Consider the following 17,838-nt stretch of genomic DNA (forward strand, 5'->3'; position numbering starts at 1 on the left):
AGAAATGACAGATGCTTCTTAGTTGCCAGCCTGTGATGTTCAGGCAAAAGCTCATAATGTGCAGAGGCTTGCCAGGTGGCTCAGTGGTAAAGAATTCACCTGCCAATGCAGGAAATGGGGGTTCGATCCCTGGGTCGGGAAGACCCCCCTCTGGAGAAGGAAATGGCATCCCACTCCAGTGTTCTTGCCTGAAGAATCCCATGGACAGAGGAGCCTGGTGGGCTACGGTCCATGGGGGGTCACAGAGTTGGACTCGGCTCAGTGACTTAGCAAGCATGCATGGTGTCCAGAGCAAGGCGACAGCGGTTAGTTTTGCCTGGTCAACGGTGGGACTGGACTGAACACAGGGCCTCCACTCGGCCTGATCAGCCAGCCTCTCTCCCTTTGCTGGTGGGAGATCTTTGATTTTGGGGGCCACGTTGCATGGCAGTGGCGTGACTTGTGGGGTCCGGTTCCCTGACAAGGGGTCGAACCCGTGCCTTTTGCATCAGAAGCACGGGGTCTTCACCGCTGGACCTCCAGGGGAGTTCTCGCAAGACATTCTGTGGGAGGCAGGAGGCTGCCGGCGTCCTGCTGTGGTGGATGCGTCTTCACAGGGCAGGAGGATGCGTCTTCACAGGGCAGGAGGTCGGAAGGGTGTTTCAGAGTTGTCCCGTCTCCTGTTTGTATGTTCGATCAAGGGTTGTCATGAGTGTGGCAGGCATTTTATCCTTTCTCAAGTGGAGGTTCCCAGTTGGGAATGATAGCTTTTGTCCCTCAGGGTATATACTGCACAGTATCTGGGGACATTCCAGATGTTATTGGGGCGGTGGTGGGGGTGCGGGATGCTGCTGACATCCAGTGGGCAGAGACTAGGAATGGCGATCGTAGACATCCTCCAGGTAAGGGACAGCCCCGTCACAGAGGAATATCCAGCCCTGAACATCACTGGTACCTGGGGGAGAAATGTGCTGAGCTATCCCAGTGTTCAGCTAGCCCATCCATATTTTATTTTATTTTTTTAATTATTTAAAAAAAATGTTTATCTATTTGGCTGTACCTGGGTATTAGTTGCAGGGCACACAGGATCTTTGATCTTAGTTGTGAGATGTGGGACCTTGTTCCCTGACCGGGGATCAAACCCGGAGACCCCTGCATTGAGAGCTTGTAGTCTTCGCCACTGGGCCACCAGGAAAGTCTGTATCCCATGGTTTTTTTTTTTTTTTTGGCTGGACATTTGGCTTCTTTCTGTGTTTTAGCTGGTATGGGTGGTGCTGGGGTGGTCATTCTTACACAGGTCTTTTGGTGAACACTCAGGAGACTTGAAGGTTTTTCCACCTGTTTTCCCAACTGGTCATAGCAATTTTTGCATCCGCCCCATGGACAGAGGAGCCTGGCGGGCTACAGTCCATGGGGGTGGCAAAGAGTCAGACATGACTGAGCGACTAACAAAACAACAATAAACTGTGTATGAGAGTTGCCGGTGTTTGAAGCAGCCCAGGTTTCCCTCGGCAGGTGAAAGGATAAAGGGAACGCGGCATATACATACGGTAGAATATTAGTGTTAGATAACGGGTGCTCCACGTGGCCTGCGATCACGTGCGTGAACCTCAAGTGCTACAACCAGACCCAGAGAACAGTCCGGTGGGACTCCACTTACACACGGCATCCACAGGAGTCGGGTTCTGGAAACAGCAAGGCAGAACGGCTCTTGCCAAGGACTGGGAGAAACGCTTGATGGACCCGGTGTCGGTTTTGCAAGGTGAATTCCTAGGGCTCACTTACACATCATGTAATTACAAAGAACGCTGCTGAACGGTACACTTAAAAATGGGTGACGCATCTTATTAAATAACAGCGTCAGCAATTCCATCTGTGACTGTGGCATGCCCCGTCAGCTATTTAGATAACTTCTTCCAAAGCAGTGTTTTGTAGTTTTCGGGGTTCAAGTTTTGCCCTCCTCTTTTTGATCAAATTTGGGCTTCCCTTGTGGCTCAGCTGGTAAAGAATCCGCCTGTAAGGTGGGAGACCTGGGTTCGATCCCTGGGTTGGGAAGATTCCCCTGGAGAAGGGAAAGGCTACCCACTCCAGTATTCTGGCCTGGAGAATTTTCCACAGAGTGTATAGTCCATGGGGTCACAAAAAGTCAGACACGACCGAGCAACTTTCACTCTTATCAAATTTATCACTAGAATTTCTTTGCCTCTTCAGACTCTTGGAAGTGAAATTGTTATCTTCATTTTATTTTGGGGTTGTTTGTTCATAGCGTATAGAAAGTAAGTTTGTTTCTGTATATTGAAAAAAAGGGTGACAATAAATTTTGTGTGGGGTGGGTTAAAGCACAATTTTAGAACAGTCTTATGGACTCTGTGGGAGAGGGTGGGAAGATTTGGGAGAATGGCATTGAAACATGTGAAATGTCATGTATGAAACGAGATGCCAGTCCAGGTTCAGTGCACGATGCTGGATGCTTGGGGCTGGTGCGCTGGGAAGGCCCAGGGGGATGGTATGGGGAGGTTGGGAGGGAGGAGGGTTCAGGATGGGGAGCATGCGTAAAAAAAAAAGAAAAAAAAATAAAAAAATAAAAAATAAAAAACTTGTTGTTCACTCGCTAAGTCCTGTCCAGCCCTTTGCGACCCCACAGACAAGGACAGAAGGTGAAAGTGATGCAGAAGTGCCCAGTTCCTCTTCACCCCCCATCACTGTTTATCTTCCTCCCAGGAGAGGCCCAGCTTCCCTGTCCTTCACCATCTCCCGGAGCTTGCTCAAACTCAGGTCCATGGAGTCAGTGATGCCATCTAACCATCTCATCCTCTGTCATCCCCTTCCCCTCCCGCCTTCAATCTTTACCAGCATCAGGATCTTTTCCAATGAGTCAGCTCTTCACATCAGGTGATGCTTTCGAACTGTGGTGTTGGAGAAGACTCTTGAGAGTCCCTTGGACTGCAAGGAGATCCATCCAGTCCATCCTAAAGGAAATCAGCTTGCTCAAACTCATGTCCATTGAATTAGTGATGCCATCCAACCATTTCATCCTCTGTCATCCCCTTCTCCTCCTGCCTTCAACCTTTCCCAGCATCAGGGTCTTTTCCAATGAGTCGGCTCTTTGCATCAGATGGCCAGAGGATTGGAGTTTCAGCTTTAGCATCAGTCCTTCCAATGCATATTCAGGACTGATCTCCTTTAGGATGGACTGGTTGGGTCTCCTTGCAGTCCAAGGGACTCTCAAGAGTCTTCTCCAACACCACAGTTCAAAAGCATCAGTTCTTCGGCGCTCAGCCCTTATGGTTCAACTCTCACATGCATGCATGATTGCTGGGAAAACCATAGCTTCCGCCTTCTATCCTTGGACAGTTTCCTTTGGACCCAATCTAATGAACTATATGGAAATAGAGTTTCTAGAAAACATAGTCCCCATTCTAACCAAGAGGACCCAGAACTATGCCCAAGTTAGGAACACCTGACCTGTGCATATAGCACATATATCAGAGAGCCAACTGTGGAGAAGGCATATTTGCTTTTTTCCCCTTTCCTTGATTGCAAAACCCACAGACTGTAAACCATAACATCTTTTCCCTTTAATTAGTGGATAACTGCACCACAGTGTAGTGTTAGTTTCTGCCGTATAGCAACTTGAGTCAGCCATGCGTGCGTGTGTGCTAAAGTCACTTCAGTCGTGTGTGACTGTCTGACCCCATGGACTGTAGCCCGCCAGGCTCCTCTGTTCATGGGATTCTCCAGGCAGGAATACTGGAGTGGGCTGCCCTGCCCTTCTCCAGGGGATCTTCTCCACCAGGGACTGAACCCGTCTCTTATGTTTCCTTCGTTCTTTAGCGCCAGTAAAGAACTAGGCAGGTTCTGTACCACCAGTGCCACCTGGGAAGCCCAGTCAGCCGTGAGCATACACATATAAACGATGACATTTTGTAGAGAGGTATTTGTGTCTTAGCCTGAGAACTTAAATTGCGTTTGTGTGTGTGTGTTTCAAATGGGGGACGTGTGGTTTAGTTTCCACATAACCAATTTAAGTGAAACTCTTGTAAGACACCCCCCCCCCATTTGTGAATGGTGACGTGTTGTATTTTAAAAGTTTTCTGTAAAGCTGTATGGTAGCTCATCACGGGTAAAAGAAACTGTAGGTTGAGAATAAACAGTAAGAGCTTCTAGGATAACTGAACTTTGGGCTTTACTTTCCCCCCAAACAGTGTGGTATGCAAGGACTTAGAAACCAGTATATCCAAATAGCTTTGGGGTGTTTGTAAACGGAGCAATCTCCCTTTGCCACTTAAGCATCTCCTTTCCTCGTGTTATTAATTAGGAGTGTGGACCATTTGTCACTGAACTTGAAAGTCCAGGATCCTCCCCTGGGTTGCAGTCCTGATTGGAATGCCAGCAAATTCTAAATAACGTGTTTTGTAAATAATACTTGCATAAGACTCTGAATTTGCAACATATTTTCATAATTTGTCTCCCTTTTATTCTTCGCGTGGTCTTGGGTTGTCAGGCCCCGCCCCACCCCCAGCCCAACTGTTGTCCGAATTGTTTTGAGTGGAAAACTGAGACCGAGAACAATAAAGTGGGCTTCATTCTCCAGTTCTCTCCAGTTGGACTTCCCTGCTGGGCTCAGGTGGTGAAGAATCTGCCTGTGATACTGGAGACCTGGGTTCAATCCCTGGGTTGGGAAGATCCCCTGGGGGAGGAGGGCATGGCAACCCACTCCAGTATTCTTGCCTGGAGAATCCTCATGGACAGAGGAGCCTGGCGGGCTATGGTCCATGCAGTTGCGAAGAGTCGGACGTGACTGAGCCACAAACGCTTTCAGTTCTCCAACTGTGCAGTGAAGTGGTCGGGCTCAGTCTGAAGTCCTAGCGCCTTCGCCCTCATCTCTGTGAAAGCATCCCTGATCATCAGCCCCTCCTCGAATCCTCTGGTCTGACTGCTCCTGCTCTGTGATGCTGGGGCCCATGTATGCCTCCATTGCCGTGCTTGTCACATGGAACTGTCTATCCCTCAGAGTCTCCAGTGTTCTTGCCTGGAGAATCCCAGGGATGGGGAAGCCTGGTGGGCTGCCATCTATGGGGTCGCACAGAGTCGGACGTGACTGAAGTGACTTAGCAGCTGCAGCAGCAGCAGGGTCTCATTGGGAAGCAGAAAGCGCGCAGTAATTGGAACGGGGGCTGCTTAATAGAAGGCAGGCTTCCGGGCACTGGCCACATTCCAACACACCCCTTCCGGCTCCTCTGTCGGGCGGGTTTGTGCCATTGCCATGGAGACCAGAAGACCACGGGCCCCCCCCCCCCACCCACCCCCGCCTTAAATACTTACCATATGGCTGTCTCGGTGCAGAAGTTTGCCACCCCGGGTGTAAAGAATTACTCTCAGCAGACGATTCCTTATCATTAACTTAGTGAAGAATGATTAACTAGGTGCTCCTTGGGGTAAAGAGAGCTCTGAAGAGGACGGCAGCTGGAAGGAACAGTGACACCACTTCTGGACTCAAGGCCGGTGACCTCTCTGATGCTGGGAAAGATTGAAGGCGGGATGGGGAAGGGGACGACAGAGGATGAAGATGGCATCACCGACGCGGCGGACGCGAGTTTGAGCAAGCTCTGGGAGCTGGCGGTGGATAGGGAGGCCTGGCCCACTGCAGTCCATTGGTTTGAAAAGAGGCAAGACACGACTGAGCAACAGAACTGCAAGGAGATCCAACCAGTCCATCCTAAATGACGTGAGTCCTGAATATTCTTTGTAAGCACTGATGCTGAAGCTGAAACTCCAGTACCCTGGCCACCTGATGCAGGAAATTGACTCCTTGGAAAAGACCCTGATGCTGGGAAAGATTGAAGGTGGGAGGAGAAGGGGACAACAGAAGATGAGATGGTTGGATGGCATCACCGAGTCAATGGACATGAGTTTGAGCAAGCGCTGGGAGATGGTGAAGGGCAGGGAAGCCTGGCGTGTTGCAGTCCATTGGTTTGAAAAGAGTCAAGACACTGCCTTGTCTCAGGAGCAGGGCTGGGCTGACTTCAGAGGGAAGCCCTGTCCCCCAGTGTCCCTCTGGTGCCCTCTGCTGATGACACTTCCCGAGGCACAGCCTGCTACACCCCCCAAAGGTCCCCACGTCCAGCCCCAGTATTACCACTCAGCTGGTGACTGGTGATTTGCACTTAAGACGCACTACATTGCTAACTGGCGTGGCACTCAAATGGGTGTCCTCTGCGCACCTTTTTCCTGGATTGTGACTTCCCCTCGCCAGGCAGGGGTGTTCCGAAAATGCCCCCTGAGTGTTGCCCTGCAGACAGTATCCCCTCCACCGATTGGCCTGTGTTCTCCAAAGTGCTGTGCTGTCCCTGAGGGTCAGGACTCCGCAGAGCCCTGAGGCCCTGGATGTTCACCCCTCCTGGAGAGCAGCCATGTACCTTGGGCTTCGTCTTCGCCTGAGGAGGCTGTGGGCTCTGGGTTCAGAGTTGAACAGTCCTATTGGGGTTCCCTGTCAAGTCTGGCTTGGGTTCTGAATTGCTACCACTGACCCCCTGATGCAAATTTCCTTCCTTTTGCGTTTCTTTTTTTAAAAATTGCACTGTTTTATTTATGTATTTGATGCTTTTGAACTGTGCTATTGAAGAAGACTCTTAAGAGTCCCTTGGACTGCAAGGAGCTCCAACAAGTCCATCCTAAAGGAGATCAGTCCTGAATATTCATTGGAAGGACTGATGCTGAAGCTGAAGCTCTCTTAATACTTTGGCCACCTGACGGGAAGAGCCGACTCATTAGAAAAGACCCTGATGCTGGGGAAGATTGAGGGCAGGAGGAGAAGGGGACGACAGAGGATGAGATTGTTGGATGGCATCACCGACTTAAAGGATATGAGTTTGAGCAAACACCGGGAGATGGTGAAGGACAGGGAAGCCTGGCGTGTTGCAGTCTATGAGGTCGCAAAGAGTTGGACAGGAGTGAGCGACTGAACAACAATTAATGTATTTGTTTTTGGCTGTGCTGGGTCTTCCTTGTTGCACAAGGGCTTTCTCTAGTCGCGGCAGGTAAGGGCTACCCAGTAGTTGAGGTGGGCTTCCCTGGTGGCTCAAATGGTAAAGAATCTGCCTGCAATTACAGAGACCCAAGTTCCATCCCTGGGTGGGGAAGATCCCCTGGAGGAGGGCATGGCATCCCACTCCAGTATTCTTGCCTGGAGAATCCCATGGACAGAAGAGCCTGGTGGGCTAGAATCCACGGGATCGCAAAGAGTCGGAGACTACTGAGCAGCTAACATTGTCACTTTCCATTTGTCATGCACTGGCTTCTCACTGTGGTGGCTTCTCGTGTTGCAGAGCGTGGGCTCTAGGGCGCTAGGGCTTCCATACTTGCAGCACATGGGCTCAGTGGATGCGGCTCCCAGGCTCTAGACCACAGGCTCAATAGTTGTGGCCCATGGGACTAGTTACTCTGCAACGTGTGGGATTTTCCCAGACCAGGGATTGAACCTGTCTCACCTCCACTGCCAAGCAATTCCTATCTATCAGACCACCAGGGAAGACCCCCCCCACCCAAAAAAAAAAATTATGTTTCTTAAAAGGTCTTCTTGAGCAGTCAGCATCTTTCCTGTTTCTCTGTGGACTTCTGGTTGCTAACTGCAGCCTCTGATGCCTCCAGGTCTTTCAGACTTCTCCTTGGCCTTCTCTGTCCATCAGCCTGGGTCTGTCTGCTTCTCTGGGCCACGTCTGCCTTTCTTGGTCTTGGGGCCCCGTGTGATGCAGCCCTCACCTTGGCAATGAGTGGAGGGAGTGTGTTAGAATCTTCAGGGTGCACTCCTATGTTCGGGATTAAATACAGACTTGTTCATCTGAATCTGAAATGTATGAGGTGGGTTTTGGGGTTTCTTCTTAGGCTTTTTTTTTTGCATGTGGAGGTGGTTACCACTTTTCTTGTTTTTCGAGATAACATTTTGTCAAGCACGAGGAAAGTAATTTTCCTCTCTAATTAAAGTTTTATTGGTTGTTTTGAGAATTTGTACACAGTTCAGTGTGTACACCCTTCTTTTTTTTTAAATTAATTTATTTTAATTGGAGCCTAATTACTTTACAATATTGTAGTGGTTTTTGCCATACATTGACATGAATCAGCCGTTGGTGTACATGTGTCCCCCGTCCTAACCCCCCTCCCGCCTCCCTCCCTATCCCATCCCTCTGGGTCGTCCCAGTGCACCAGCCCTGAGCACCCTGTCTCATGCATCAAACATGGACTGGCGATCTGTTTCATATATGGTAATATACATGTTTCAATGTTATTCACTCAAATCCTCCCACCCTTGCCTTCTCCCACAGAGTCCAAAGGTCTGTTCTTTACATCTGGGTCTCTTTTGCTGTCTCGCAAATAGGGTCATCGTTACCATCTTTCTAAATTACATGTATATGCGTTAGTGTACTGAATTGGTGGTTTTCTTTCTGACTTACTTCAATCTGTATAATAGGCTCCAGTTTCATCCACCTCATTAGAACTGATTTAAATGCATTCTTTTTAATAGCTGAGTAACACTCCATTGTGTATATGTGCCACAGATTTCTTATCCATTCGTCTGCTGATGGACATCTAGGTTGCTTCCATGTCCTGGCTTTTGTAAACAGTGTACACCCTTCTTAATGTATGTACTGAACATCTAAAAAACTACATAGTTTCTTTTCTAAACTTCCCTGGTGCTTCTCTGGTGGCTCAGATGGTAAAGCGTCTGCCTGCAATGCGGGAGACCCGGGTTCAATCCCTGGTTCGGGAAGATCCCCTGGAGAAGGAAATGGAGACCCACTCCAGTACTCTTGCCTGGAAAATTCCATGGACTGAGGAGCCTGGTGGGCTACAGCCCATGGGGTCGCCAAGAGTTGGAAACAACTGAGCGACTTCACTTTCCTTTCTAAACAGATATTCCAGTGACTTTCTGGCCTAAAATGCAGAAGCTATTTTTCCTTAAGAGGATGCCAAATATTGATAGGCTGTGCCATCATATAGGTCCCATTAACTCATCGTTTAATATCGTAAGCACTGCATGCTCGATTTGCACTATTTCGTGGCATGTTCATGGCACATTATGGGAGATTGGAGTGTCATGATGTGGAACAACAAAGAGCCGAGATCAAGGAGTGCTTTTCTTTGGGAAGTGATTCTACTAAAACATCTGGGAGTCGAGGTCCTTTTAAATGTTCAAGACATATTTTGTGCACAGTTGTGACACCAGATTGCCATCAAGTATGTTTTGTGTTAAATAATTACCCCCCGTGAAATAGTCAGCTGACGCTCAGGACATGTGTGCTGTGCTAAGTCGCTTCAGTTGTGTCCAACTCTGTGCGACCCTGTGGACCATAGCCTGCTAGGCTCTTCTGTCCATGGGATTCTTCACTCAACTACTTTGCCAACAAAGTCAATTACTTTGCCAACAAAGGCCTGTCTAGTCAAAGCTATGGTTTTTCCAGTAGTCCTGTATGGATGTGAGAGTTCGACTATAAAGAAAGCTGAGCATCGAAGAATTGATGCTTTTGAACCGTGGTGGTGTTGGAGAAGACTCTTGAGAGTCCCTTGGACTGCAAGGAGATCCAACCAGTCCATCCTAAGGGAAATTATTCCTGAATATTCATTGGAAGGACTGATGCTGAAGGTAAAGCTCCAATCCTTTGGCCACCTGATGCAAAGAACTGACTCACTTGAAAAGACCCTGATACTGGGAAAGATTGAAGGCAGGAGGAGAAGGGGATGACAGAGGATGAGATGGTTGGATGGCATCACCCACTCAGTGGACATGAGTTTGAGCAAGCTCCGGGAGCTGGTGACGGACAGGGAAGCCTGGCATGCTGCAGTTCATGGGAGTGCGAAGAATGGGAACTGAACTGAGAGTTCCTGGGAAGCTTGAATTCCACAGATTGCTGATAAGATACTCCCTGAGATTGTCCAAGGAGACAGAGACCAGTGATGAGTTTATGTACAAGTCTGGATACATTTCAGTGGAGGTTTTTGATCCCCCCCCTCCCCACCACGGGCTTCTCTGTTACCAAAGATGAGCTCTCTGATTGCTTTGCAATTGGATCCTCTTCCTGGATGACTCAGCTCTCTCTTTGGAGACAAGGGAACTCGGGAGGGTGACTGGGGAGGTGGCATCAGTGATTGTCCTGGCTCATAGAAGCCAGTGCTGTCTTATGCTCTCCCCTGGATGGCTTTCTAGTCATAGCTGATAAGTCACGGGTGTGATTCATGGCCTTTGAAATCCGATCTCAGACCTAAACGTTCCTCCCCCTTCCATTCTGATCTCCGGTGGTTGCGATTTTCCCAGGCCATCAAAGCTCCATATCTGAGCTCTACTGCACACCCCTTTCCTGCAGTGGCCCTTGATGTCCATCAATGAATATGTCCCTTGACCTGCCTTCCCAGCTGCCAGAGTCCTTGCTTACGTTTGTGTTCCCTGCCCTGTCTTGGTTTGAGCACGTGTGGCTGCCGATCTGTGATGTGTTCTGGGCAGGAGAGATGCTTTTTCCTCTCTGCCTAGAGGATGAAGCTGCTAGACGCATTTGCTCACATGATACAGGGTCACTCACCTGCTTCCCTGCCGGGCCTTCTGGGACCCCCTCTCCCACCCTTTCCCACCACTGCCTCCAGGGTATCCTTCCGGCTTCTGAAACTCAAGGTCAAATTCCTCATCTTCCTCTTTCTGGCCTTATCTTCAAAGGCTCCCCTTGCCAGGGTGCCATGCTTTCCAGGCTGACATTCTTCAGATGGGCCCGGGTCCTGACCCCTTCCCGTGTAATGTCCACCCCCATCTCTGCTGGCCCTTTCAACTTGCTGTCTGGGGGTGAAGGTCTTTCATCTCCAGCCTCGAGCCCCTCCCCTCTCACCCCCATTGCCCTGACTCGGTCCCTTCCCGAGTGAGTCCTGGCTCCCATGAGAATTGGGCCCCCCCCACCCCGCCCTTGGTGGGTGTCATCTTCGATCATCTGTAACAACATCCGTTGGATGAAATACGAAAGCTTGCTTCCAAAAAGACTTCCATGGACTGGTTTTTTTTTTTTTTTTTTTTTTTCCCCTTCCCTTCCTCTTGCTGTTGCCAGAGTAAATGTTTCCATCAGGACAGCAAGGCAGTCTGCTCATTTTTGAACACTTCGAAACCCTAAAAACTCAACAGGAGTTTGGCAAACAGAATTCCAGTGAATAATCCAAACCGGAATATTCGGCCTGGCGAGTGAGCTTGGGGCTTTCCTTCTGACCGGGGTACACGGACTGGCATCGTGGGTGGGCGTGGATTCCTTTGTCCTTGCCTGCCTGCCTTTTTGTAAAGGGAGTTTTCTTTTTTTTTGCCCCTGAGCGAGGGACACTGAGAACTTTGCCTGGTGATTGTAGAACAGGACTGCCCCGTTTGTGGCTCCTGCAGACGGTGCCCTCTGCTACTGGCAATGCCCAGTGCTATCTTGACTGTTAAACAGAGGATGGCAATAAAAGAAGCCTGCGTGTGTGCAGTGCACGATGCGTTTGAGGCGTGACTCATCACGTGTAATGTACGATAGACTATACACAGCTGATGGGCAGAGCTGTATTCCTGGGACCCGAGGGCCAGCTTCAAGTCTGGGCTTCACCAGGTTCAAGCCTAATGAAGTCTTCCTCACGGGAGAAGCTTGATGGGGTCAAGGGTACGGACCCGAGGTCTTCAAAGCTGCCTCATTTGCAACTCTCTTTGCCATGAGCGTGAAAAATGTTGGACAAATGCTTTGTCTTGGCGAGGAAGCCGAGGCGGGCAGAGATCCCCGGCTACTCTGTCTCCCAAACCTGGAGCCGTTTGTTTTTTGCTGGGAGTGTAGGTGGAGTGTGGTTTGGATGAGGCAGACAGGCTGCCTTGGAATGCGGTCTTTGCGGCTGGAGCAGGAGCTGGGAAATCTTTGCAGATGAAGGGAAGCAACACGATGTGATTTGGGCTTCGGGGTGAAGCCAGACCTTTGTTCAAAAAAATTTTAATTTATTTGACCAAGCCAGATCTTCATTGAAGATCTTCCGTCTTCATTGCAGTGTTCAGAATCTTTAGTAGTGGCACATGGAATCTAGTGCCCTGACCAGGGATCGAACCCTGGGCACCCTGCATTTGGGAGCTCAGAGTCTTAGCCACTGGACCTCCAGGCGAGTCCCTTAGCCAGACGTTAATGACAGTGCTTTGAGAGAGTCTCACGTGCAAGGGTTTGCGGGGATGAGACGGAAAAGCTCACCAGGTCGTGGCCGAGTCGTTACAGGTGATGAGTTGTCTGTAGGAAGGGCTACCTTCAGAACCTGTTCTAAGACCCTGCAGGTTTCTTCATCGTCATGGTTTCACCTAAAGGCTTGCTTGTGATGCTCAGATTCACCAGCTCTGCGCCTGTCTGGTTGTTGTCTCCTTGGGAACACCCATCCCTTCTTTCTCCTCCGTCTCCTTCTCCTTCATCCTCTTCTGCCAGGCAGCCCAAGGGTTCTGTCCTCCGCCGTTCATGGATCTGTTTTCTGTGTGGGCAGCCTCCATCCCGGCCTGTCCAGTCTTTTAAGTTCCTTCCCCTGCTGTTCACTCCATCTTTTCCTCCGGGAACTCCCACCTCCCGCCCACCCCAGCTAACTGCCCACCAACCCTCCGATTAGACACAGCCCTTGGGCACCCCCAGCTGGGGCATGTCGAAACCTAAACTCTCCACCACATATCCTTCACCTTGGCTGTTTCTGGCTGAGTGTGTAATCTTGGCCGGGTGGAAGCTTATTAACGTTGGAATCTGTCATTACGTTGGGATTAAAAATCGTCTAGACTTGGAAACCGGTTGTTAGCTGAATGAATTGCTTCATAGTTCTGTTTGGAGTGGTCATTTTGTTCATTATGTTCTGTTTATGGTCAACTTGCAGTAAATAATTACTCTGTTACCCTAAGGAGGGGTTGAGTTGTCCTTGGGTGCAGGCGGAGAGACGGGTCCAAGTACTGTGTGGTTTCATCCTTGAGCCTGTCACTGGCTTCATTTCCAGCTCTGCAACCCCCAGAGGAGGAACGTTTCCTTGCTTTAGTGCCTGGTGAGGTTTGGAACTGATTTTCAGGTCAGCCCTGGCATATAGTGGGAGCACAGTGAACTTCCAAAATTGTACCCTGGTATGCACATAAACAGTCATCTTTTTCACTAGTTCTCCTAGCAGTTTGTAAAAAGAATGGCTTTGTGGTGTAGAACAGGGGTTGGCAGCTTTTTTTTTTTTTAAAGTAACAAGCCAAGTAGTAAATATTTTTGGCTTTATGGGCCCCAAAATATTCCATTCTCGCCTGTAGCAGTGTATAAACAAATGGGTGTGGTTGTATTCCAGTAAAATTTTATTTGCCCCAAACAAAAAAAAGACAGCTGGCTGGATTTTTTGCAGGGAGGGTGAGGGGAGGGCACGCCACCTAGCATGTGGGATCTTCCCTGGCCAGGGATGGGACCCGGGCCTCCTGCATTGGGAGCACGGAGTCTTAACCACTGGACCACCAGGGAAGTCCTAGCTGGCTGGGTTTGATTCATGGGTCATGGGGCTTCCCTGGTAGCTCAGCTGGTAAAGAATCCGCCTGCAGTACAGGAGATCCCGGTTCGATTCCTGGGTCGGGAAGATCCGCTGGAGAAGGGACAGACTACCCACTCCAGTATTCTTGGGCTTCCCTAGTGGCTCAGACTGTAAAGAATCTGCCTGCAGTGCAGGAGACCTGGGTTCGATCCCTGGGTTGGGAAGATCCCCTGGAGGAGGGCATGGCAGCCCACTCCAGTATTCTGGCCTGGAGAATCCCATGGACAGGGGAGCCTGGCGGGTTGCAGTCCATGGAGTAGCAAAGAGCTGGAGATGACAGAGACAGTAAGCACGGCACACAGTTTGCAGGGCACTGGTACAGACAGTAGGTTGGTTAATTGATGTCTTACTCGATGCTTAGTTGGATTATTACTATATAAGAAAAGCTGGGTTAAGGATTTACAGATTGAAAATTCTCAGGATAAAAGTCGTAAAATCCTTTTAAGGAGTAGGTCAGTCCACTTGGGTACATACTGTGTGTAACTCTGACTAGGGAGTGTTTTACATACATGGGTTTGATCCCATGGTCAGGAACAGCTGAGACCTGTGGTCTTCCCACAGCTAAGACCCCATGCCACAATGAAGATGGAAGATGGCATGTGTTGCAGCTAAGACCCAGCACAGCGAAATAGATAAATAAATTAAAAAAAAAAAAAAAGCATTCTAGCAGGTCCTCAAAATGTTTACCCTAGTTACCATATGACCCCGACATTCTACTCCTAGTTGTACACCCAAGGGAAATGAGGATGCATATTCACACACAAACATATGTATACAAGTGTTCATGGGGCGCTGACAGCCAAATGTATGGATGTGACAGTTGGACTCTAAAGAAAGCTGAGCGCCGAAGAATTGATGCTTTTGACCTGTGGCGTTGGAGGAGACTCTTGAGAGTCTCTTGGACTGCAAGGAGATCCAACCAGTCCATTCTAAAGGAGATCAGTCCTGGGTGTTCTTTGGAAGGAATGATGCTAAAGCTGAAACTCCAGTACTTTGGCCACCTCATGTGAAGAGCTGACTCATTGGAAAAGACCCTGATGCTGGGAGGGATTGGGGGCAGGAGGAGAAGGGGACGACAGAGGGTGAGATGGTTGGATGGCATCACCAACTCAATGGACATGAGTTTGAGTTAACTCCGGGAGTGGGTGATGGACAGGGAAGCCTGATGTCCTGTAGTCTGTGGGGTGGCAAAGAGTCAGACACAACTGAACTACTGAGCTGAACTGACTGAATAGCCCAATCAGTAGAAACAAAGTAAATATATCCATCCCTGATGAACAGATACATTGAATGTGGTCGATTGGTACGATGGAGTATCACTCAGCCCTAAAAAGGAACGGAGTTCCAACACAGGGGTCAACACGGACGCACCTGTAAAACACATCATGAGTGAAAGAAGCCCGACACAAAAGCCCACCTGTTGTATGACTGTGTATATCAAGTGTCCACAGTACGACGTGTACACGTACACGTACGTGGTCTCCGGGGAGGGCTGGAGAGTGACTGCTGACAGGCACGAGGTTTCTTCTGGCTTAGGAAGCCTGTTCTCAGCTGGGTGGGTGGTGATGGTTGGACGAGTCTGAATACAACTAACAGTCTATTCATTCGTGTGTACGTGGGCGGATTGGCTTGTATTTGGCTTATAGCTAAATAGAGCTGTTACAGAAATTAAACAAACAAACATTGAAAGAAACCTGTTACAGAAAAAGTCCTAGGTGCAGGACTTTTAAAAAAATAATTTTTTTTTTTTTGGCTCTGGTGGGTCTTTTGTTGGTGTACGTGGGCTTTCTCCAGTTGTGGTGAGCAGGTGCCCCTGTCCACTTGCAGCCTGTGGACGTCTCATTGCGATGGCTTCTCTTGTTGCAGAACACGGGCTCTTGGGCGCACGGGCTTCAGTAGTTGTGGCCCCCCCGGGCTCTGGAGCCCAGGCTCAGCGGTTGTCGTACACGAGCTTTCTTGCACTGTGGGACATGGACTCTTCCCTGACCAGGGCTCTAACCTGTGTCTCCTGCTTTGGCAGGCAGATTCTTTAACCACGGGACCCCCAGGGAAGCTCTAGGTGCAGGATTGATGGGTGAGACATAACTTGTCAATAATTTTAAAACACCTATCTTTTTTTTTTTTTTGGAGGGAGGAAATCCGGAGAGCAAAGGGGTCCGTCTGGATCCCCTGTTTCTGGTGTGTTTTTGAGTGTGTGTGTACTCTGCTGCCCCTTCCGTAAAAGGTAGGCCTTGCAGATGTAGACTGGATGAGGGGTACACACCAGGAGAAGGATGCATCCCTGGTCTCCCACAGGGAATCGGGGCCCAAGCTGGATCCCTTCACTCCTGGGTCGTTCTGAAGCCAGTCTGAGAACAGGTAGGTGTCACAGAGCTGTCACCGACACGTCCTTCTGTCTGCGTCCTGGGGACTGGTTTGCTTATTTGGTGGGGGGAGCTCATGGACCCTCTTTCTGTATTGCAGGTTGAAGAAGGCAGCAAAGCCGCGGCCGTGGACAAACTGCTGGCCGGAGACGAGATCGTGGGCATCAATGATGTCGGTCTGTCCGGGTTTAGACAGGAAGCCATCTGCCTGGTGAAGGGGTCACATAAGACCCTGAAGCTGGTGGTGAAAAGGTAAGACCCGGGTGTCAAGCCTTGTTTACAGACAGAGATGAGCAGGCCAGCAAAGCGTGGACTCTGTTGGCTGCCCTGTGTCAACTGTGACAGTCCCGATGTGGACATGTGTGTGTGTGTGTCTGTGCATACATGTGTGAGCGTGTACACTTAGGAAGTACATGAGTGATTCATCTCTTGGCCAAGGATGAATCCAACTTCACACATTTGAAAGATTACCTTTTCTTCTTTTTTTTTTTTTTACTTAGTTTTATGTTGGAGTATAGTTAACTTAGCTAAAGCTCTGATACTTTGGCCACCTGATGCAAATGGACGACTCTTTGGAAAAGACAGCAAGTTGAATCAGTTATACATACATATATATACACACACAAACACACACGCTCTTTTTTAGATTCTTTTCCTGTGCTTGTCACAGAGTATTGAGTAGAGTTCCTGGTAATGGTCAGTTCTTACAAGATTCCTTCTTTAATTACTTCTGAGTGTTAATTTTTGACTTGTGAAGTGATTTTGATTCCTTAAATCTTATCCCTGGCAATAGCTGATTCTCTAAATGAAGCAAAGTGTCATGGCCCAGTTTTAACACAAGGTGGCAGGCTACCGGATTTTCGGGTCTCATGCTAATGTGGAGTGATGTACACCGACATCCAGGTGTTTCTAGCACTGTGCTGAGCTCTGGGGCGGGCAAGCGTACTTGCTTAGAAAGCAAATTGTGGATAGGAGTTGGGATAATTTGAGGGGGTCAGAGAGTGAAATTGGGGACCTGATGCTTTTACAGGCAGGAACTAGAACAGTACAGCTAGGCAGCTCAGAGGTATTGGTGATTGTTTTGGGCCACGCTGGCTACAAAGCTTGCCGGCTTCCCTGGTGGCTTAGCTGGTAAAGAATCTGCCTGAAGTGCAGCAGACCACTGTTCGATTTCTGGGTTGGGAAGATCCCCTGGAGAAGGGAACGGCTACCCACTCCAGTATTCTTGCCTAGAGCATTCCATGGAATTCTTGCAGGATCTTAGTTCCCTGACCAGAGATCAGACTCAGGGCCCCAAAGTGATGGCACCAGAGTCTTAACCACTGCACAGCCAAGAAATTCCCGTGACTGCTTTTATATAGAGAAATAATCCTCCACTTGGTATTTCACAGTTGGCTCATTCATAGTACAGTGTTGACCTGCCTTTTTAAAACAGAATTAGTCCAGTCTTTTCCAAGATTGGCTGTAAATTTTAAAAAGTAAATTGACCTCCCCCTTGCACTTCAGTTTTTAGTACAGACTTGAAGACATATCCCAAAGGATTTTTTTTTTTTTGGAACCAAAATAGCATCTACGGAGGAGGTTCAGAAAGTGAAGAAGGAAAAAGTTTTGTTCTTTGCCGCATTAACAGAGCAGCCTCATTGCTCCGTGGAATAGGCGATGGTCCTCGTAAATCAGAAAACGAGTGTCCCGGTGTGGCTGTTTCTGAGCCCTTCAGGGTGGAGGGGACGAGAGAGATGCTGTCGTGGTGTAGCGTTTCTTTGGGGTCACCTCATCGACCTCTGCACTTTTAAAGAGGAGAAGCCTTTGGGGTTCGGTGTGGTGTGTTCCCAGGGGTCAGCAGCAGCTTGGTCCCCCAGGAGTGGTCAGCTGCGGTGACCCCAAAGGGTTCTACGCAGTGCCCTCAAAGGATTTGCTCACTGCGCAGTGGTCAAAACAA

General features: G+C 49.2%; 1 protein-coding gene across 10 annotated transcripts in view; it reads left to right on the top strand.

Moving 5' to 3' along the window:
• The window catches only part of SHROOM2 (shroom family member 2), a 152,850-nt gene that overhangs the window by 55,171 nt on the left and 79,841 nt on the right, over nucleotides 1-17,838 (top strand). For all 10 annotated transcript variants that reach the window (XR_015159020.1, XR_015159015.1, XR_015159017.1 and 7 more), the window contains exon 2: nucleotides 16,000-16,151. Coding sequence is in view for 4 of the 10 variants with exons in the window: in XM_086387891.1 (XP_086244017.1) it covers nucleotides 16,000-16,151 (152 nt within the window). In the remaining 6 variants the exon portion in view is untranslated. The remainder of the gene's footprint in view (nucleotides 1-15,999; nucleotides 16,152-17,838) is intronic.

The sequence above is a fragment of the Bos grunniens genome, chromosome X (assembly GCF_055505025.1).
Source record: "Bos grunniens cultivar Pamir isolate PY7600 chromosome X, Bosgru_T2T1.0, whole genome shotgun sequence".
In the NCBI taxonomy this organism is placed as follows: domain Eukaryota; kingdom Metazoa; phylum Chordata; class Mammalia; order Artiodactyla; family Bovidae; genus Bos; species Bos grunniens.